The 20612-nt window shown below is 54.3% G+C and overlaps 2 protein-coding genes across 2 annotated transcripts; both read left to right on the top strand.

Annotated features, from left to right (window-relative positions):
- The first annotated feature begins 6 nt into the window (after nucleotides 1-6).
- On the top strand, nucleotides 7-6207 carry Notum (notum, palmitoleoyl-protein carboxylesterase). Its single transcript, XM_010618654.3, has 11 exons — nucleotides 7-194; nucleotides 1211-1263; nucleotides 1345-1440; nucleotides 1924-1984; nucleotides 2338-2396; nucleotides 2727-2829; nucleotides 3540-3731; nucleotides 3818-3918; nucleotides 4905-5052; nucleotides 5368-5415; nucleotides 5593-6207. Exons 1-11 carry the CDS (start codon nucleotides 58-60, stop codon nucleotides 5897-5899), a joined length of 1305 nt encoding a protein of 434 aa, XP_010616956.2. The 5' UTR covers nucleotides 7-57; the 3' UTR covers nucleotides 5900-6207.
- Nucleotides 6208-16703: 10496 nt separating this feature from the next.
- Nucleotides 16704-18858, top strand: Myadml2 (myeloid associated differentiation marker like 2). The gene has a single exon (XM_010618653.3). The coding sequence runs from the start codon at nucleotides 16873-16875 to the stop codon at nucleotides 17794-17796; it is 924 nt and encodes a 307-aa protein (XP_010616955.1). The 5' UTR covers nucleotides 16704-16872; the 3' UTR covers nucleotides 17797-18858.
- The last annotated feature ends 1754 nt before the right edge of the window (nucleotides 18859-20612 follow it).

Genomic DNA, 20612 nt, shown 5'->3' with positions numbered 1-20612 from the left:
GGCACTGGGCAGGCGGTGGAGAGCTTCCCGCTGGACTTCACAGCCGTGGAAGGCAATATGGACAGCTTCATGGCGCAGGTCAAGAGCCTGGCACAGTCTCTGTACCCCTGCTCTGCGCAGCAGCTCAACGAGGACCTGCGCCTGCACCTCCTGCTTAACACGTCGGTGACCTGCAACGATGGCAGCCCGGCCGGGTAAGGGCCACCCTCCAGGACCCCGCAGGACCACCGCCTCTTCGTCGGCGTCTCCGTCCCCCCCCCCGCACGCGCGCGCGCGTACACGGGGACTCTGCGTTGGACCCTCGGGGCTGTCCCAGGCAGTGCTCGCCCTCGGCGAAAGGTTCCCATTGGGCGCCGGGCGCTGCTCCTGGGAAGGCCTGGCTGAGGACTCCCCTCTTGCAGAATCCGGGTGGGGGTTGGGGGCGCTTGAAGACCTGGTCCCCGACCAGCGCGGGCACTGACCCCTTGGCCACCGTGCCCAGCCCCTCTGCCCACGTTCTTCGTGAGTGGCCCAGGTTCAGAACGAAGAAGCGACACGAGGGGGGTTGGAGGAGAGCCCTGCTGCTCCTCACCGCCGCCCCAGCTTGACTCTCAACAGTCAGGAATCCCATCGCGGGACACAGGGGCAAGGAGGGGCACAGGTGGGCTGAAGGACCCGGGGGTCCGCATTCATTCTCACATCCTAGCCCCAGGTGAAGGAAAGATTTGAGTCAAGGGATTGGGAAGGGCTCCGGGCGCCCATGTGCTCATTGGGTCCTCCTGAGGCCTGACGGGGGGGGGCTGCGACCCAGCCTCGGTGGCGCCCGCGCCCCCAGGCCGCCTGGCACGTCTCGCTGCCCTCGCCCACACACAGGCTTCCAGAGCGGGTGCTCCTCTCCAAGTGCCACTGTGCCCCTAGGGGCGCCCCCCCGCCCGCCGCGGGCGCTGGGGTCACAGTGGGTCCTGCGCCCGGAAAGCCGTGGGGATTTTCCACAGACCACACTACCCTCGTGTCTCTTCCCCGTCGCGCGAGCGCCACCTCCCGGGACGGCCGCACTGCTCCAAAGCTCTGTGTGGGCCTGGCCACTGGTGCCCCCATGTGGCCGTCTCGCGACCCCGGGCGACAGGTGGATTGACCCTTTCCTTGGGGTGGAGGGGTGAGGGCGGCGGAGAGCCAGTGCTACCCTTGCCCTTTGCAACCCCGGATGACCACCTGCTTCGCGTCCCTGCAGCTACTACCTGAAGGAGTCCAAGGGTAGCCGGCGGTGGCTACTCTTCCTGGAAGGTACGTGCCAGGAGCTGAGGCTCAGGATGGGGGGGCGGGTTCCATGGAACCTCAGATCTATTGGGACGGTTGTACCTGTAGGTGGCTGGTACTGCTTCAGCCGGGAGAACTGTAACTCCAGATATGACACCATGCGGCGCCTCATGAGCTCCAAAGACTGGCCCCAGACTCGCACAGGTGAGTATTTCAGGACCTGCCAGGCGGAGGGGGCAAGGCTGGGCAGTTTGTCACCATGAGGTCCTCAAGAAGAATGGAGAAGCCCCATCCCCACTGAGTGTCCCTTCCCCAGATGAGTGCTGAGTTCCCTAAGGCCAGGGAATGTTAAACCTCTCCCTAAGATCCCCAAACAAGGTTTAATGTGCCAACAGTGGCCTCAGGTCATCGCCCCAAGGTCAAAGCTGCTGGCATAGTGTAGGGAGATCAAGGATGTCACACCTAGGGTCACAGCCTGGCTGGACACAGTGGGCATGGTGACTTTCTGACATAACTAAACCCATCCATTCGCCCTTCCCTGGCAACCTTGGCTCAGTCCTCCAGCGCCACCCACCTGCCTCAGGAGGCCAAGTAGGACCCAAGCTTCCCTCATACCTTCCTGTAGTCCCCATCCCTGCATAGCTCCCTCCTCCCAGAAGAAAGATCCACCCACCTCTGTGTCCCCAGGCACAGGGATCCTGTCCTCTCAGCCAGAGGAGAACCCCTACTGGTGGAATGCCAACATGGTGTAAGAGAAAGGGCCAGGGTCCTTGGGGGGTGTTTTCCCAGGGGGTGCTTCCTAGGGGATAGTCCTTCCTAAGGGGACCTTGGGGGAGATGGTCCTCCTTGGGGTTCCTTTCTGGAGTGTGGGTGTGGTCCTTCCTGGGGGGTCCTTCTGGAGGGTGGATGTGGTCCTTCAGGGGTTAACTTTCCTGGAAGATGGATGTGATCATTGGCGGGATCCTGTCCTGGGGGATCTTTCCTGGAGGTTGGAGGTTGTCCTTTCTGGGAGGCGTCCGCCTGGCAGTTCTATCCCAGGGTCTTTCCTGGAGCCGCTGGGCAGCAGAGGCCACAGCGAGCAAACACGTTCTGGCGTTGCAGCTTCATTCCCTACTGCTCCAGTGACGTTTGGAGTGGGGCTTCCTCCAAGTCTGAGAAGAGTGAGTCCCTGGCTCCCCCATGGCAGAGCAGTGATGGGGTTCTGGGAAGATGCAGATTTTCAGCCTTGTGACTTTCTCAAGTCCTAGACAGCCTGTCCAGGTTACCACCTTGTCTGTGACTGGCCTGGCCCCTTCAGTGCCCCCACTCCTGAGTAGTCCCTCTTGGGGGTCTGCCTCCAGCAGGGCCTCCTGCACTGGACCCACTGCCCTCCAACCTGCTCAGCCCCTAGCCCATCCCCAGGAAGACCCCAGAACCATTTCACCTGCCAGCCTAGGGTAGGGAGCCTTTTCTCTGCCCAGACCCCACGTGAAGCCCCCTTCTTCACACAGATGAATATGCATTCATGGGTGCCCTCATCATCCGAGAGGTGGTGCAGGAGCTCCTGGGCCGAGGACTGAGCGGGGCCAAGGTGCTGCTGCTGGCTGGGAGCAGGTGGGAAGGTGGAACTGGGGGAGGGGAGGAAGGGGGAACCCTTGGGGCAAGCTGGGCAGGAGTGTGGGTGGCAGGTCAAGGAGAGACCCAGAGTCCAGACCCGGGGTCCAGAGCTCTGGCTTCACAGAAGCTTGCTGGCTCTGTCTTTGCCAGGCCTTGGTGTATATTGGGTGGGTGGGCAGAAGCTGAAGCCAGAGAACATGCATTTTTAGGGGCCTCATGTGGTGGTTTGGCCTCAGAGTGCTCTATCGTTGGGAATTCTATAGCTATTAGGCTGCAGGGACAGACCAGGTTAGTGGATAAGGGGTCAATGGTGGACTGGCCCTGAGTCCTTCTAGTCTAGGGTCACACCTGCTGGTCAGTCACTATCGCAGTAGGACTTAGGGCATACAGATGACCTTCATTTTCAGATAAGGAAATTGAGGCAGAGAGAGGGGAAGGGACGGAGAGAAGGGAGAGCTCAGGCCCTTGCATGAAAGAGGAGCCCCGTCCTTCCCACCGTAGCTCCAGACCAGTGCTTGGAGCTCGTCAGCCTCCTTGGCCTCCAAGCCTCTCAGGGGCCTATGAAAAGCTCTATAGTTCAGAATGCATTAATCAGAGGCATCCGGATCCCTGCCTCTCCTCAGGGCCTGAGCTGGGTCTGAGCAGGCTCAGGGGTGAGTGGTGAGCACCCTCCTAGCCACCTGGCTCAGGCATGGCCTTCCCTGCAGCGCTGGGGGCACTGGGGTGCTGCTGAATGTGGACCGTGTGGCTGAGCAGCTGGAGGAACTGGGCTACACAGCCATCCAGGTTCGGGGTCTGGCTGACTCAGGCTGGTTCCTGGACAACAAACAGTACCGCCACACGGACTGCATCGATACCGTCACCTGCGCACCCACAGAGGCCATCCGCCGTGGCATCAGGTGTGACTCCAGGACCCTCGGTGAAGAGGACCTGGGTGGTGTCCCTGAGGGAGGAGCTCCAGGCTAACCGGAAGCTCTGGCTCTAGGTACTGGAATGGCATGGTCCCAGAGCGCTGTCGAAGCCAGTTCAAGGAGGGCGAGGAGTGGAACTGCTTCCTGGGCTACAAAGTCTACCCGACTCTGCGCTGTGAGTGGCTAGCTCCATGAGGCACCTGGGCAGCAGTGGGCTGTCCAGGCTCACTACACCTTTCCTGAAAACCCATCCTTAGAAGCAGGCCGGAGACAGCTGCCCTGGCCCAGGGAGGTGGCCACATCTACACCAGTTGCCCCTCTTTGCCTCTGTCTACCCTGGTTTTAGTACTGAAACCCGCAGTCCTAGGCAAAACAGGACAGTTGGTCACCTGTCTACACTGGTGCTTACAGATAGGCTTTGGAGCAGAATCCCCATGCTGCCTGTCTGCTGTGAGGCTCTGAAGGTACTGCCCACACCGCACCCTCAAGATTAATAAGGTCCCGTCAAGGGGATAGCTTCACCAAACTTTGGCCAGGCCAAGGTGGTGGCCAGGGGTCCTTCAGCCAATTGCAGTGGTTCACACCTGCAATGCCAGCACTCAGGGAAGCTGAGCCAAATTTGAGCCCAGCCCAGACAATTTAGCAATTTAGTGAGACCCTGTCTCAGAATAGAGTGAGAGAGAGAGAGAGAGAGCTGAGGATTTAGCTCAGTGCAAAAGCCATAGGTTCAATCCCCAGTAACACTTTTCTTCAAGGAAAAGTACATTCTATTTTTATTTTTTTGTTGTTATTTTTTGAGAGGGTTTTGCTATGTAGTTCTGGCTGCCCTTGAATTCACTATGTAGTCCTAGCTGGCCTTGAACTCTTGGCGAGCTTCCTGCCTTAGCCTCCCAAGTGGTGGGATTACAGGTGAGTGCCACCAAGCCTGGCAAAAAGTATATTTTAAAGAAGGAAGGAGGGCTGGAAGTATAGCTCAGTGGTAGAGTGATTGCCTGGCACGAATGAGGCTCTGGATTCAAATCCCAGCATCCCTCATATATGCACAAAGAAGGACCCAGGGGTGACGGTAGCCCTGCTGAGCCCGGCTGGCCTGTGAGCCTGCCACGGAACTGGGAAGGACTCTAGTGCCGTGGCGAGCCAAGCTGAGCTGTGTTCCCCCAGGCCCAGTGTTCGTGGTGCAGTGGCTGTTTGATGAGGCCCAGCTGGCCGTGGACAACGTGCACCTCACAGGACAGCCGGTCCAGGAGGGGCAGTGGCTGTACATCCAGAACCTGGGCCGTGAGCTGCGCAGCACACTCCAGGACGTGCCGTGAGTGTGCGGGGGACCCCACTCTGGGGGGCACACTCAGCCCTTCAGATCTGCAGTAAGCGCTTGATGTAGGAACAGAGGTCTCCAAAATGCAGCTTTGTCTGTCCAGGACAGTCTTTTGCCACTGCCCGGCAGGGTCCAGCTGCCTAGGCAGACTCTGAGCAGCACTGGGAGCCAGAAAGGGCAAGGGATGTGGGAGTGTGCTGGCCACCGTGTCAGAAAGCTGGTGGTCACCCAGCAGAGGACAGGCCTGGGGAGCAGGCTGGAGCAAAGGGGCTGGGGTCAAGGGGCTCAGGCCACTCCTCCTCCCACCAGGGCCAGCTTTGCTCCCGCCTGCCTGTCCCACGAGATCATCATCCGGAGGTCAGTGACCCATCCTGGTGCAGCTTGTGTTCTCAGCACTAATTCCAGATGCCCCATAGTCACCCCTAAACCCACATTTGCCCTCCCACCAGCCCCTCCTGGCTCCACCTAAAATGCAGCCCCCAATAGCCCCCGTGAAGCCCCTCCCCCATGCCGCACCCTCATCTGTGTCTGCAGCCACTGGACAGAAGTCCAGGTGAAGGGGACCTCGCTGCCTCGAGCACTGCACTGTTGGGACAGAAGCCTCCATGACAACCACAAGGCCAGCAAAACTCCCCTGAAGGGCTGCCCCATCCACCTGGTGGACAGCTGCCCCTGGCCCCACTGTAACCCTTCGTGCCCCACCATTCGGGACCAGTTCACTGGGCAGGAGATGAACGTGGCCCAGTTCCTCATGCACATGGGCTTCGACGTGCAGACGGTGGCCCAGCAGCAGGGACTGGAGCCCAGCAAGTTGCTGGGGATGCTGAGCAGTGGGAGCTAGGGAGGCCACCTGGAGGAGGACCCAGCCCCGGCTGGCCAGGCACCTTCTGCCTCAGTGCCCCTCCTGCCTCCCCCAGGTCACCAGCCACCCCTGGCAGCCTCCCTGTTCCTCCCCTGCCACCTCAGGAGATCCAGCCAGAGAGGGTGACTTACCCTTAGCCCCTGTGCAGCAGGGAACCCTGCCCAGCCCCACCTGCCTGGCCCAGCCCCAGCCTCCATGGGAGAGAGAACCAGGAGCCAAGCGCCGGATGCCTGCCCAGCCCCAGCCTGTCATGCTCTTTTGTATTATTTTATAAAGTAACTTTTTTATTACTTTAATTTTTTAAAAGGAAAATAAGCAAGAAATATATGATGAATGATACTGTTATGTAACTTTTTTTTTTTTAATAATGAAAGAAGACAAGAAAAGCAGCTCACCCTGAGATCTGTTTATTTGAAGGGCTGCTATGCTCACTTTGCAGCTCCCCAAAGGGCAGCAGGGGACCCGAGGAGGGATGGGGACCCCGCTCAAGGCCATGTGCACTGAATACCCACTTTCCATGGCAGCGGTTCATGTTGCTTTTTGTTTTCTTATTGGAATGAAATTTGGTAAAAAATAAAATAAAATAAAATACTGTGAGCCACCTCACAGTGGACAACTCAGTGGTGTTCAGAAATCAACAGTGTTGTAGTTTCAAAATTCTCATCAGTACAGGAATCAGTACAGGAGTGCCCCACCCAGCTATCAGTTTCTTAAGTTTGCATTTATTTTTACTAGGTTATTCATATATATATATGGAGAGAGAGAGAGAGTTCAAATCAGAAAGATGTACCTGGGTGTGGTGACACACACTGGGAATCCCAGCACTCTGGGAGGCTGAGGCAGAAGGATCCCAAGTTTGACCCCCAGCCTGGGCAACTTGATGACATTATGAGACTTTGTCTCAAATAAAATTTTTTTTAAAATTGGAGGGTAAAATTTGGAGAGTGAGAATACCCCCTTCCAAATCAGCTACTTCCAAGAGTAAATAGATGCTGAACTCTCACGGGTATTTCCAGATATTTTACACACATCCTAGTAAGCCCACACATGTACACATACCTGTCTAATGCTGTGTCTTGGAGCACATACAGCAGAGCTGCCATTGGAACAGGCTTTGTGCTTTACATGATCATCAGGTCCCCAGGATGCTCAGGGATGGTCTTATGTGGATACCACTGTGTGTGGGCTAGCATGCGGGCAACATTAACCTCAGACATGGGGCTGCTGGGGCCAGGGCTGGGCCCACACTGACCTTGGGCACTGTGGGTCCAACCTTCTGAGTGACGCATTCAACACAGATCTGGGTGCTGATTCCCTCTGTTCTCGCCACAGGTGGATTTTGTAAATGTCCACCTTACAGATAAAGAGACTGAGGTTCAGAGAGGCCTGTAACCAGTCAGCCCGAGGTCAGCCTGAGCACCACACTGCATGTCCAGCCATGGACATCATCAGGGGCCTGCAGCTCTCCTCCTGGGGAGGGGAGAAACATGGAGACCCCACGCCCTCCACCCCCAGCAGGAAGGGGTGCATGTCCTGAGGTATGACTGATTGTACCAAGGATTCAGGGCACTCTGCGCCTAAGAAGGCCTGAGCAGGAGCTGAGTGCTGGTGGCCTCAGGATGCCCAGACCTCGTGCTCATTTGGCCCATCAGGGTCCCCTATGGACCACACCTACACGGCCTCCTGCACATATCCCTGGAGTCCCTCAGCGAAAGAAACAGCAGGGTCAGGGATGTGAGGACTGCAGGCTGGAGATGAAAGAAGATATACTGGGGTGGGGAGCAGTGGGGCCAGGGGAGCAGACTGGGAGGGCTTCATTCAGTGCTCCCCACAGAAATGGCTCAGGTGGGAGAGGGGACAGGAAAGGGGCCAGGGCGCCAGCCCAGCTGGGGTGACTTTGCTGGAGGGAGAGCCTGCTGGGCTGCAGCACAGGTGGGCAGTGCAGAGGAGGTGCTGCCAGGAGGCCAGCTCTATACCCAGAGGCAGGTCTTGAGCTGTGACTTGGGCACAATTTACAGGGACCCCTGCACTGTCTGAAGGAGGCCAAAGCCGTTCCCAAAGGCAGTTTTTGTGTCCAGATGCACCAAGCTCGCTGAACATAACACTTGTGGGTTACACCCACTGGGATTCTGCAGATGAATAGACTTTTTCTGCCTTGGTGACAAACCAGGAAAGGGAGTCGTTGGTTCACTTTGGGCCTGGTGGAGGTTTGGTACTGTGACTTCCTTCTGGGATCAGGAACAGAATGAGCCCCAGGAAGTGACAAGAACAGAGCAGAGAGGTGCCCTGGCTGCCAGCCATAGACTGGCACATTTGGTGAAGCCACGATATGTCACATGGACCCCTCCCCACGGACTTCTCAACTTTTCTAGAAACGTTAATCACTAGGGCCAGGGATTCAGCTCAGTGGTACCACTCCTGTCTTGCAAGTGCAAAGTCCTGAGTTCAACCCCTGGTACAAAAAGAAAAAAAGAAATGTTAGCCACTTCCATTTTCTACGTCATATTTGGTCGCTTTCGATGTGACAGTGCTCAGGACGTCTATCCAAAACCTGTCCTTCCTGTTTTCTACAAGTGACACCCAAAGCCAGGACAAGCTTTGCTGTCTGGGGATCTGAAACATTGAGTTTGAGCTCCATATCAACACTGAGTGCACATTCCTTTTTTCTTTCTTTCTTTTTTTCTTCTTTTTTTTTTTTTTTTTTTCTTTTTTTTTTTTTTTCTTTTTTTTTTTTTTTGAGACAGGGTCTCACTACATAGTTGAGACTGACCTGGAACTCACTATGTAGCCTAGGCTGGTCTCGATCCTCCTGCCTCAGCCTCCCAAGTGCTGGGGTTACAGGCATGTACCATCACGTCCAGCTCCTGAGTGCACATTTCTACTCTGTACTGAAAAACAGTAGATAAGCAGCCTCCGGCAGAGCCATGGAAGGAACACTGCCCTGGGCTCGGTGTCGTGCAGAGCCAGTTCCTGCTTTCCTCCCTCCCCATGACTGCCCAGGCCTCTGACTGCTGCTTCCCCTGACACTCATTTGGCCCCGCCCAGACTCAGTCCTCTTCCCCATCACAGTGGTCACCTTTCGGTGTGGCCTTTGTGACCCCCAGAAGGTAGGTAGTCCCCTGTTTAGTTACTTGTCACTGAGGCACAATACCTGACACCCACAAATTAAAGGGGAGAGTTTTATTCTGGCTCATAGTTTGCAGAGGTTTCGGCCCATACCTGGGGACCCAGGACAGCAGGTGTGACAGAGGAGCATCGCAGAGAAGAGGCTCCTGATATGGCAGCAGGAAGCAGAGAGCAATCAAGGAAGGAGGAGGGGGACAGACCCTGCCAGGCCACACCCCAGTGACCAGCTGCTCTCACCAGGCCTCGCCTCCCAACATCCTCCAGGCTGCCCAGGCTGGTCTTGAACTTGAGAACCTCCTGCCTCAGTCTCCTGAGTAGCTGGGATTGGAGGCATGTTCCACCATGCCCAGCTGGATACATTATTATTAACTCAAGTCCACATGTATTTACTTTTCTTCAGTTTTATCCGATGTCCTCTTTTTGCTCATTTTTTTCGTTGTTGGTACAGGGGATCGAACTCAGAATCTTGTGTTTGGGAGGCAGGCAGCAGCAACACTGAGCTAAATCCCCGGCCCCTCCCGTATTACATTTAGTCATAAACTCATCCACTGATGACTATGACATCCTCATGATCCAACCACCTCCCCAAAGCCCCACCTCTCAGCACATGAGGCTTTGGGGGACAGATAGATAAAACCATATCTGTATAATGTAGTCCTTTGATCATGCTTCTCTATTTGCATTCTGATAGGAAAGAGTGGTCATCGTCGTTGCGGTGTTTGGTATTAAATGTAGAATCTTCTCACTGAGCTACATCTCCAGTCCCTACCATTTATTTTCCCCCAAGACAGGATCTAGCTAAATTGCCCAGGCTGGGCTTGAACTTGTAATCTTCCTGCTTCAGCCTCCCAAAGTGCTGGGAGTACAGGCATGTGCTACCATACTTGGTGAGACAAAGATTTTTGTCTCCATTATCTGTCGCTGTTTCTCAGGGCCCGAATGGAGGCAAGGTGCTTCATAACCACTGGAAAAAGACTCATTTAATGGAAGTGTTAATCAGAAGGACTAGAAGAAAATGATACACAGCCAGAAATGTGGAATTGCTGGAGAAAAGTAAGGGGAAGAAAATGCAGTGTTTTGTAAAACCTGCCACCTTTATCATGTCAGGTGTTAGTGGCCTTTGTAGGTTCTCTAGGAGCCAAGTTGCCTCTTTGGACCAGTATAGTGGTGCATGCCTGTAACCCCAACATCCAGGAGGCTGAGACAGGAGAGTCACAAGTTCAAAGCCAGCCTAGACAACAGTATCAGCAGTATCACCTCCAGAAAACACATAGGTTGGGCCTGGGCAGCACCCCCTACACTGTGGGATGAGGTGACTGCGTGACAGAACAAGTACCCAGGAGCTGAGGCTGGAACATGGGGAGCCACAGGACAGCAGTTCCACTGCACTGTCCACAAGTCAGTAGTGTCAGTGTCATAAAGAACTGAACAAGTCGGGTGTGGGTCACCCCACCACTCTGGGAGGCCAAGGCAGGAGGACCCCAAGTTTGAGTCCAGCCTGAGCAACCTGGAAACCTAGAGAGAACTTCTCTCAAAATAAGAAAGGGCTGTGGAGGGGCTGGAGATTTGGCTCAGTGGCACTGTGCCTGCCTCTCAAGCACAAGGTCCTGAGTTCGAGCACCAGCACTGAAAAAAGGGCTGTGAATGCAACTCAGTTCAAAGGCCCTGGATTGTTTTCCCAGTACCATAAATAAACAAACATCAAATAACATAAATACAAACATCAAATAAATAAATAAATGGTTAGGACAGGAGAGAATTGATATTAATGCTCTGTCCTGACTAGAGGGACCCCACAACCCACCCAGGGTGTGGCCTCGTGCAATGACACCTTTCCAGAGAGCACCGGAAGGAGGCGAGAACCTGGCTCTACCTGGGCAGGTGACCACACCAACTCAAGCAGTGAGGTGTCACTGGAGGACAGGGCTCCTGATGGGACAGGTCTGGAGGACAAGTCCCCTCGGACCTCCTCCCCACCACCCAGACTCTTCCTGAGAAAAACATCCATGAATCCACAGCTGTCAAGGTTACCAAAGACAAGGAGTTCCCAGAAATTCACCGCCAAGAGGAGCCAGAAAAGCCAGAAAACTAAAGGCTGCGTGGGAGACTGCACAGACCCCAGAGCAAAAAGAGGACATCAGATAAAAACTGAAGGAAAGTAAATACATGTGGACTTGAGTTAATAATAATGTATCCAGCTGGGCATGGTGGAACATGCCTCCAATCCCAGCTACTCAGGAGACTGAGGCAGGAGGTTCACAAGTTCAAGACCAGCCTGGGCAGCCTGGAGAAATTCTATCTTAAAATAATTAATAAAGGCCAGGGATTGAGTTCAGCGGTGCCATGCCTGCCTGGCAAGTGCAAGGCCTTGAGTTCGATCCCTGGTACAAAAAAAAAATTAATAAAAAGGGCTGCAGATATTGCTCAGTTTTAGAGCATCCCTGTGTTCAATCCCCAGTATATAAAAGAATTATAATAGCTTTATCTTGTTTGTTTGTTTGTTTGTTTTGTGGTAGTAGAGACTGAGCCAAGGGTCTTTGCATTGAGCTACATCTCCAGTCTATTTTTCAAATTTTTATTTTGAAAGCTGGGCGTTGTGGCACACACCTGTAATCCCAGCACTCGGGAGGCTGAGGCATGAGGATCACTGTGAGTTCGAGACCAGCCTGGGCTACATAGTGAGTTCCAGGTTGGTCTCAACTACATAGTGAGACCCTGTCTCAAAAAACAAAACAAGCCAGGTTCAAGGCCAGCTTGCAATATAAAGTGAGATCTTGTGTCAAAAAAAAAAAAAAAAAGAACCAGGAAGCTGTAGCACCAGGGTACAGAAGGAAGACCTCACTGTGGGTGAGCATAGCTATTGAGGGTGGGGGGTCTCACCATAGTGCCCAGGTTGGCCTAAGTTCCTGGGCTCAAGTGATCCTCCTGCCTCAGCCTCCTGAGTAGCTAGAAGAGGAAGTTAATTATGTTCCCTGTGTTCTAAAGCTACACTCACAAGAATGCCACTGAAGGCCTCTTTTCTGAGAAGGAGCTGATAATAACTCAGGAAGGGTACAGCAAGGAAACCTGGGGTCTGGGACAGCCAACAAGCAGGTGTTTCTCTCCTGCCTCTTCAGAGGCTTCATTTTTGTTCTGGGTTTTTTTGTTTTGTTTTGTTTTGTTTTTTGTTTTCTGTGCTAGGGATTGAACTCAGGACCTTGAACTCATGAGGCAGGTGCAGTGTTGCTGAGCTACATCCCCAGCCCAGAGGCTTTATTTTTTTCAACTTGGTTTATGTGGGCCTGGCCTCCACTCACAGCAGAAAGAAGATGGAAGCAGGAGGTCTTACCCCTGCCTGGGGTGCTTGGGCACAGCAGTCCCTTCAGGGTCAGGAAAAGCCCCAGACCCAGGTGGGAACCCAGGCCTTGAGGCCAGCCTGGCCACCAGGCAGGCCCAACCAGGTGCTGCCCTAGGGTTTGTGGATGGCCAGCTCAGGGTGGGGGCTAGAGTGGTGCCAGGAGGTGGAGTCCCCACGTGTAGGAGAGTGATAAGGAGGCCTCAGAAGCCTGGGGCACTCCAGGCTCCAGTTCCAAGTGCAGGAGTCTGGGACAGGCCAGAGCCCAGTACTGGCCACCCCTCCTCAGGGGTCTTCCTCTCCAGGCCTGGCCCAGGGACCCTCAAGTCCTGCCAGGCTGGACAGTTCTCTCCCAGGTGGGGCCAAGGCTCCCTCACCTGGTGAGGCTGAGTAGATTCAGAACGAGGCTGGAGAGGGAGCTCTGGGGGCCCCTGCAGTCCCAGGCCGTCCCCAGGACACTGCTGCCTTTGGCTCCCAGGACCATTCACACTCAGAACCCAGAGCTCCTGGAAGAGTTCCTGAAGGGTCTTCCTGTTGTGACTTCTGTAGCAGGCCCGCCAGCCAGCCATGAGCCTCTGGACACACCCTGAGGCACCAGCAATGTTGAGGCTGGACATTCCCGAAATACCCAGTGCTTTGGGCACCACAGCCCTCCTTTGTTGGCAGAGTACAGGAGGACAGAAGTATAGGTCAGCAGCAGGACAAAAGTGACAGTTTATGTGGTTAAGAAGTGGCTAGGGGGCTGAGGATTTAGCTCACTGGTTCTGCCACCTGCCTTGTAAGTGCAAGGTCCAGAGTTTGATCCCTGGTACAAAAAAAAAAAAAAAAAAAAAAAAAAGTGGCTGAATTCTACCTGGAAAGCTGAGGATAGAGGAATGCAAGTTCCAGGCCAACCTAGGCAATTTAGAGAAACACTGTCTCATAGTGAAATTTTAAAATAGGCCTGGGGGGCTGGGCATGATGGTGCATGCCTGTAATCTGAGCACCTGGGAGGCTGAGGTAGGATGATCACAGCAAGTTCAAGGCTGGCCCCTGAACTACATAGCAAGACCCTATCAAAAAAAAAAAAAAAAAAAAAAAAAAAAAAAAGCATTTGGTCCAGGAATGTAGCTCAGCAACACAGCACTTTCCTGGAAAGAGAGAGGCTCTAAATTTGATTCCTTGGTATCAAAAACAAATAAATAAACAAACTAACTAATAAAATGGGTGTAGGGGGCTGGGTGTGACTGCGCATGTCTATAATCCCAGCACCTGGGAGGCTGAGGCAGAAGGATCACAGTGAATTTGAGGCAGGTTCCTGAACTATGTAGCAAGACCCTATCTCAGGGGGGGAAAAAAAAGCATTTGGGCCAGGCGTGCAGCTCAGTGACACAGTGCCTTGCTGGCAAAAGAGAGGCTCTGAGTTTGATTCTTAGTACTGAAAAAATAAATAAGTAATAGGTCTGGGGATGTAGCTCACTGGTAAAGCTCTTGCCTAGAATGTTCAAGGCCTGTGTTCAATCCCTAACACACACACACACACACACACACACACCAAAAAAAGAAGAAGAAAAGAAAGAAAGAAAAAAAGAAAGGAAGCCCCAGCAGGATCTAGGGTTGGGATCTCCTTAGCTAGGCACTGGGGTGACAGTGTCACACATCTTCACATGAGATAAATTAAACAATTGGCTCCAAGCATAAGATGTTCTTGCAGCCCCTCTGTTTGGTCAGGAAACAGCTGGAGCCAGACAGTCCCAGCCTGGAGCCGGAGGCCCATGCCCCTTTAGTCCCACGTCCTGTGTCTCCAGCACTGCAGCACATAGTGGAAGAAAGACTTGCGGAATCCTCCATAAGGGGCAAACAGTCCTGCCCAAGCTGAGCCTGCTCTGGTGGTTATGAGGGGCTGCTGGCCTCTCAGGGAGCAAAAAGCCCAGATGCCTTGGAGATGGACTTGCAGGGCCTTCCTGCCATTCCACAGCATCAAGACACCGCATCGGAGGGCTGGAGGCCTGAAGCCAAGGTGAACGTGTATCCTCACATCAACTGCTCTGACTACTCTGGAAACCTCACAACCACACATGTGCGATTCCACTCATGCAGGAGTCCTGTGTTCAGAGAACCCTGCCCCGGGGGAAGCACTAGCAGAAGTTAAGACCTGGGGGGAAGGACCCCACTGCACCAGAACACTTGGCATTCACAGTATGTCCCCTGTCTGGTTTTCCTGCCAGAAGCATTTAATTTAGACAGTCAGACAATACTCATTGGAGGACAGTCTGTAAAGCTCCAGGCTCTTCAAAAAGTCAGTGTTAAATCGGACGTGGTGGTACACGCCTATAATCCCAGTACTTGGGAGGCTGAGGCAGGAGGATTGCTGTGAGTTCAAGGCCCTGTCTCAAAAAAAGCTAGTGTTGGGCTGGAGATTTAGCTCAGTGGTTCCGCCCCCTTCCTTGCAAACAAAAGGTCCCAAATTCAATCCCTGATACAAAAAAAAAAAAAAAAAAAAAGTACATGTTAGCCAGGCATTCTGGGAAGCTGAGGCAGAATTGCAAATTCAAGACCAGCCTGGACAAGGTAGCAATTCAGGGAGACCTGGCCTCAGAATAAATTCTTTAAAAAGAGCCACGGATATAGCTCAGGGTTTAGTCTCCAGGACAGGAAAAAAATAATAATAAAAAAACAAGTCATTGGTGTGAGACCCACAGCAGACATGTGCACCACACAATCCCAACCCATACTTGGTGAAAAAACAAAAAGCACTCAGGTGTACTTTGGAGACAGGTTGAGAAAACTGCATGTGGACTGGTCAGGTGACTACTCTCCAGCCTTCCCATGTGACCACGGTGCTGTGCTTCCCTGGGGACACAGTCTTCCACTGAGGAAACACCTGTGGAAGTGTCCAGAGCCCAACTATCATATTTGCATAACTAATTAATTAACAGGAAAAGGCAGACAGGGTAGAATTTTTTTTAGTACTGGGGATTGAACTCTAGTCCGTATGCTTGCAAGGCAGGTAACAGAACCACTGAGCTAAATCCCCAGCCCTTTTTTTTTTTATTTTTTGAGACAGGGTCTTACTATGTAGTTGAGGCTGACCTGGAACTCACTATATAGCTCAGGCTGGTCTCAAACTCACAGTGATCCTCCTGCCTCAGCCTCATGAGTGCTGGGATTACAGGCATGCGCCACGACACCTGCCTAAGGCAGAATATTAGTAATTCTTGGGCTGGGGATATAGCTAAGTGTTGGAGCACTTGTCTAGTATGTGCAAAACCCTTGCTTTCATTTGCAGTACTAAAAAAATATATATTCTTGTTCTAAATAATGGGCACACAGGTGTTGATCATATTTTTCTGCTAGTCTTCTGCATATCTGAAATGTTTTTTTGAACTCAAAAATGTTGAGGAAACCTGAGCATGGTTGTATGCATCTATATACTCTGGGAGGCTGACACAAGAGGCTCACAAGTTTAAGCCCCGCCTGGGCAATTTATTGACTTAGGGAGACCCTATTTCAAAATAAAAATAAAAAGGGCTGGGCTCGGGATGTAGCTCAGCAGTGGTAGGGCATGCCTGGTTTCAATTCCCAATATCCCCCAGCCAAAAAAGGTAGAGTTGAAGTTAAGAGTGATGGTGCATACCTGTAATCCCAGCACTCAGGAGACTGAGGCAGAAGGATCACAAGTTCAAAGCCAGCTTGGGTAGCGTAGGAAATTTCAGACCAGTTTGGACTGCACTGAGACCCTGCTCCCTGCCTAAAAAAAAAAAAAAAAAAAAAAAAGGAAGAACTAAGTGTTCACATGTCTAAAAAGGACTAGAGTTTCATAAGGGTACCCTCAAGTAAACACTAAACTTCAAACCACCCCCTAGCCTGGGGGCTCGGCCTAGAATGGAGGTGGACAAGGCCCAGGGTCTCCCCACTCCACCCCTTCCCCTGCAGCTCTGGGTGTCAGAGATGTGGGAACCTCACAATGGCAACAGGGTCCAGAAGCGGAGCGGAGCCCTGAGCCAAGCCCCTGTGGGGAGGGCCACGATGAAGGAGGAGAAGGAATCCCCACAGGCCTCCATTTCCCTCTGCCATCCCCCAAGAGGCAAACCCTGCCAGCCTGGGAGTTGGGGTGACCCAGTGGGGACGCCCTGCTGTCTGCTGGCTCCCACCCCTCCCCCACTGACCGGACTGAAAGACGAAAGAGGAAAGACGCAGGTGTTTAGGAGGCAGGGAGGTGGGCTGGGTCTTGGCAGGGGTTCTTCTTGGGACGCCTGGGTCAGATGTCCCTTCAGGATGGGGACAGGCACGTGGGCTGCTATTCCCGGGCTCTGATCGTGGCTATTTATAGTGCTGGGGGAGGGGGCTCCCCACACAGGCAGCAGAGAGATTGCCTTGCTGCAATGTCACCATCAGCGCCACTGCTGCAGGCTGCTGGCACCTGCCGCCACTGCAGAGGACAGAGGGCCCTCAGCCCAGCAGAGACCCAGGACCGCCGGGCACGGTGTGAGGGCAGGCGGTGGCTGGCCAGATGGGCAGCACCATGGAGCCTCCCGGGGGTGCATACCTACACCTGGGCGCCGTGACGTCCCCGGTGGGCACTGCCCGCATGCTGCAGCTGGTTTTCGGCTGCACCACCTTCAGCCTGGTTGCCCACCGAGGCGGGTTTGCCGGCGTCCAAGGTACCTTCTGCATGGCTGCCTGGGGCTTCTGCTTCGCCCTCTCTGCCTTGGTGGTGGCCTGTGAGTTCACGAAGCTCCATGGCTGCCTGCGCCTCTCCTGGGGCAACTTCACGGCAGCCTTTGCCATGCTGGCCACGCTGCTGTGTGCCACGGCTGCAGTCATCTACCCGCTCTACTTCGCCCACCTCCAGTGCCTGCCCGAGCCTGCCGGTTGCACGGCCAGGGACTTCCGCCTGGCAGCCAGCATCTTCGCCGGGCTGCTCTTCCTGGTCTATGCCTCAGAAGTGGCCCTGACACGGGCACGGCCTGGTCAGGTCGCTAGCTACATGGCCACAGTGTCGGGGCTTCTCAAAATTGTCCAGGCCTTTGTGGCCTGCATCATCTTCGGGGCACTTGTTCATGACAGCCGCTATGGGCGCTATGTGGCCACACAATGGTGCGTAGCTGTCTACAGTGTGTGCTTCCTGGCCACGGTGGCTGTGGTGGCCCTGAGTGTGACGGGCCACACAGGGAACCTGGGCTGCCCCTTTGACCGCCTGGTGGTCGTGTACACCTTTCTGGCTGTGCTCCTCTACCTCAGCGCTGCTGTGATCTGGCCTGTCTTCTGCTTCGACCCTAAATATGGGGAGCCCAGGCGGCCTCCCGATTGCCCCCCGGGCAGCTGCTTCTGGGACAGTCAGCTGGTGATCGCCATTTTCACGTATGTCAACCTGCTCCTCTACATCGTCGACCTGGCCTACTCGCAGAGGATCCGCTTCGTGGCCACCCTGTAGCCTGGCAAGAGGCCGCCTGCCCACCCGTGATCACCAGAGGTGATTCCAAGAACAGGAAGGTGACCAAGGTGAACTGGGACCTCAGAGGCGAGCAGCAGGGAGGCTGAGGGCGCAGGGCAGGCATGGCAGAGAATGCTCTTGGACTTCTGGCGGTGCTCAGAGGCTGGGCTTGGGGTGGGAACAGAGGAAGGACAGAGGAGAAGGGGGCCCTCAGCAGCAGAGCTCATGGGCTCTCATTTTCTCTTCCCTGTCTCCATCTCCATCTCCAATCTTTATCTCCCATTTCCAGCCCTCCCTGGGCTCAGTGCTGGTCACTGTAGCACCTGCCATTGTAACCCACTTTGCAGCTGGGCACACAGACTAGACGTTGGTGGTTGCCCAGTGTGCCCATCAGTGTCGGGAGATGCGCTCAGGCTGGGTAATGTAAGTTGGAAAGGGGAGGTCTCCTGAAGGTGCTCAAGGTGTTGGAAATGAGCCAGGGAGAGCCTCAGAGCCAGCCGAGGGAGGGGAGGAAGGGCTGGAAGAGCCTCCTCATGGGCAGGGGCCATTCCTGGAACCCTAAGAGGGACTGTGCCAGCTCACAGAGAAGAAGCCCGGAAATCAGGACGAGTCTTGCCAGCCCGCACAGGGCCTCCCAGGGGCCACAGCCAAGGACCGTGGGTTATAGCTCAACAGGCTGGAGGTGGTGCTAGGAGCCTGGAAGGGCCCACGGAAGCCAGCAGTACTACCAGGAGCAGTGTGGAGAGGAGATGGGTCCCTACCCAGCGATGGACCCCCACCTGGACTCTCACAATGGGCCATAACCTAGCAATTGGGGTAGTGCCTGCTGGGCTCCCAGAGGCTGCCTTAGTACGCAGAATGAACAGGTGGTGAGGGTTGGGCCTGGACAGCCCCTGGGACTTGGCCTCTGGACTCCTCCAAGCATCCAGTTGTCCAGCTGCTCCTAACTGCCAAGGCCTGCTGGTATCATCATCTTCCATGTTCCAGCCAGCTTCTCCTGCATGTGAGCCCAGAAGGCACCAGCCTTGGGTGGCCCACCAGCAACCCAGAGCCCAGGCACCACTCACTGGCTCCCAAGGTCCATGAGCAGCAAATAAATGCAGTTGTGATGTTCATTTGCACCCTGGCTCAGGCCAAGTGGTCTCTGCTGAGGGGCTGTGGCAACTGTGTCTCCTGTGCTGCCCCTTCCCTGCATGCTCTGAGAGCAGGGCCAAGCCTAGGTCCTGGCTGCGGGAGGATGTGACCGTGGGGACACCTTGCGTTCAAGGGTGGAGAAAAAACCAGGCTTCGTCCCCTGAGGATCTGGGGCAGCCTCCTGAGAAAGGGACATTCAGGTTTTCCCCTCAGTGGGTGACAAGCAAGGATGACTCAGATGGGCCAGTGGGAAGAACAAAGACCAACACCCAGCTCACCCCCCTTCCTAGAGACCCCCAATACTCACCAGCTCCCCACATCCTGCCTGGGGTCTCCAGAGACTTCAGGCATGGGTGGACAGGTTGTTGGACCTTTTGGGCAGTGGAACCCAAGCAGTTTAGGTTCCAAAGGCCCAGAGCCAGGCCCTGTGTGGCACCATGTGAGCCGAGTGACCTTTGCTGGAAGGCTGGAGAGGGGTCTGGATCAGTGTCTTTTATTAGGGAAGGTGGGTGCTTAGGCTCAACAGCAGATTCCCAAGAGGTCTGGGCCCCGTGTTACCAGGTAACAAAGGAGCATGTGGGCCATGCCATCCCCAACGGCGGGGGGCGGGGCTTGGACACAGGGAGGGACCTCGCTTCCCTCTTTCTTTCTTTTGCTAGCACAAACTCTAAAACAAATTATGTCACCAGGCCCCTATTTTCTCACTGTCCAATGGCCTTCTGCCCACAGCTCCCCATCCAATCTAAATCTCAGAGGTCCCAAGAGAGGCTGAGGAGGAGAGGGATTAAGATGCAAGAAGAGGGTGCTGGAGGAATATGGGAGGGCTGGTTCTGCTGATGGTTACTCCCTGGGCCAGGGCTGACTCATTCGTGTTTGGGAGGAGTATTATTTGTCATTATCACCTGAAAAAAGCAACCTTTAAAAAGGGGAGCTCTATCTTTTTTTTTTTTTTTTTTTGTACCATAGATCAAACTCAGGACCTCACACTTGCAAGGCAGGTGGCTGCACCACCGAGCTACATCCCCCGCTCAGGGGAGCTCTGTTCTTAAAATGCAATGAACTCCTAGGTTTTGTGTCATGGGTTTGAGCTGTCACCGTGGGGCACATGTGTATTCCAGCAGCTCCTTCGGAGGGTGAGGCTCCAACTCCTCCCTCAGCATGCCCCGAACTCCTGTTGGTGGTGATCATGCGAGCCTGGTGGGTAGAACAACAAACCCAGCAGGCAGCCTCAGGGGCAGAAATGTCCTCATCATTCTGAAATTACATTCTGAAATGGCTTGTCTTCATCTAAGACTCAGAGCAGAAAAACTCAAATAGACCACCTCTGCCCTTGCAGGGGTGGGCTGTGGTGGTCATGGTTTCTATCCTGCTCCTGGTCCTGACGCTGGGGATTCCTAACTGCCCTGTGGCCTCAAAGCAGGCCGATGCACCCTGAGCACGTCCTGGGACGGAGAGATGACTAAAATCTTATTCTGCCTAACCCAGGACCAAAAAATCCCTAGGGCTCTGAGGGTAAGAAGTCACTACAAGATGCTCCTCCCCTATTTACTAGGTGACCACTTGTTTGGAGAAGATGGGGCCTAGCGGACAGAGGTCATAGAGGGTCGCCAGCTGTGAAAGGGGTGCCCACGGAGTTACACAAAGGAGAGACCCACTTCCTTGGGGAGGAGCCGCGCTCCGGG

This window comes from Fukomys damarensis, unplaced genomic scaffold, assembly GCF_012274545.1.
Source record: "Fukomys damarensis isolate Sample0158 unplaced genomic scaffold, DMR_v1.0_HiC HiC_scaffold_23, whole genome shotgun sequence".
Taxonomy (NCBI): domain Eukaryota; kingdom Metazoa; phylum Chordata; class Mammalia; order Rodentia; family Bathyergidae; genus Fukomys; species Fukomys damarensis.
Note: the sequence above shows the minus strand (reverse complement) of the source record. Positions and strands in the feature narration are given on the sequence as shown.

Bases quoted from the DNA above. Each gene is read 5' to 3' on its own strand.
- Myadml2 (XM_010618653.3), top strand. From the start codon at position 16,873: ATGGGCAGCACCATGGAGCCTCCCGGGGGTGCATACCTACACCTGGGC.
- Notum (XM_010618654.3), top strand. From the start codon at position 58: ATGGACAGCTTCATGGCGCAGGTCAAGAGCCTGGCACAGTCTCTGTAC. The intron at 195-1,210 runs GTAAGGGCCACC...GCGTCCCTGCAG, and splicing joins AACGATGGCAGCCCGGCCGG to CTACTACCTGAAGGAGTCCA. The intron at 2,830-3,539 runs GTGGGAAGGTGG...CCTTCCCTGCAG, and splicing joins CTGCTGCTGGCTGGGAGCAG to CGCTGGGGGCACTGGGGTGC.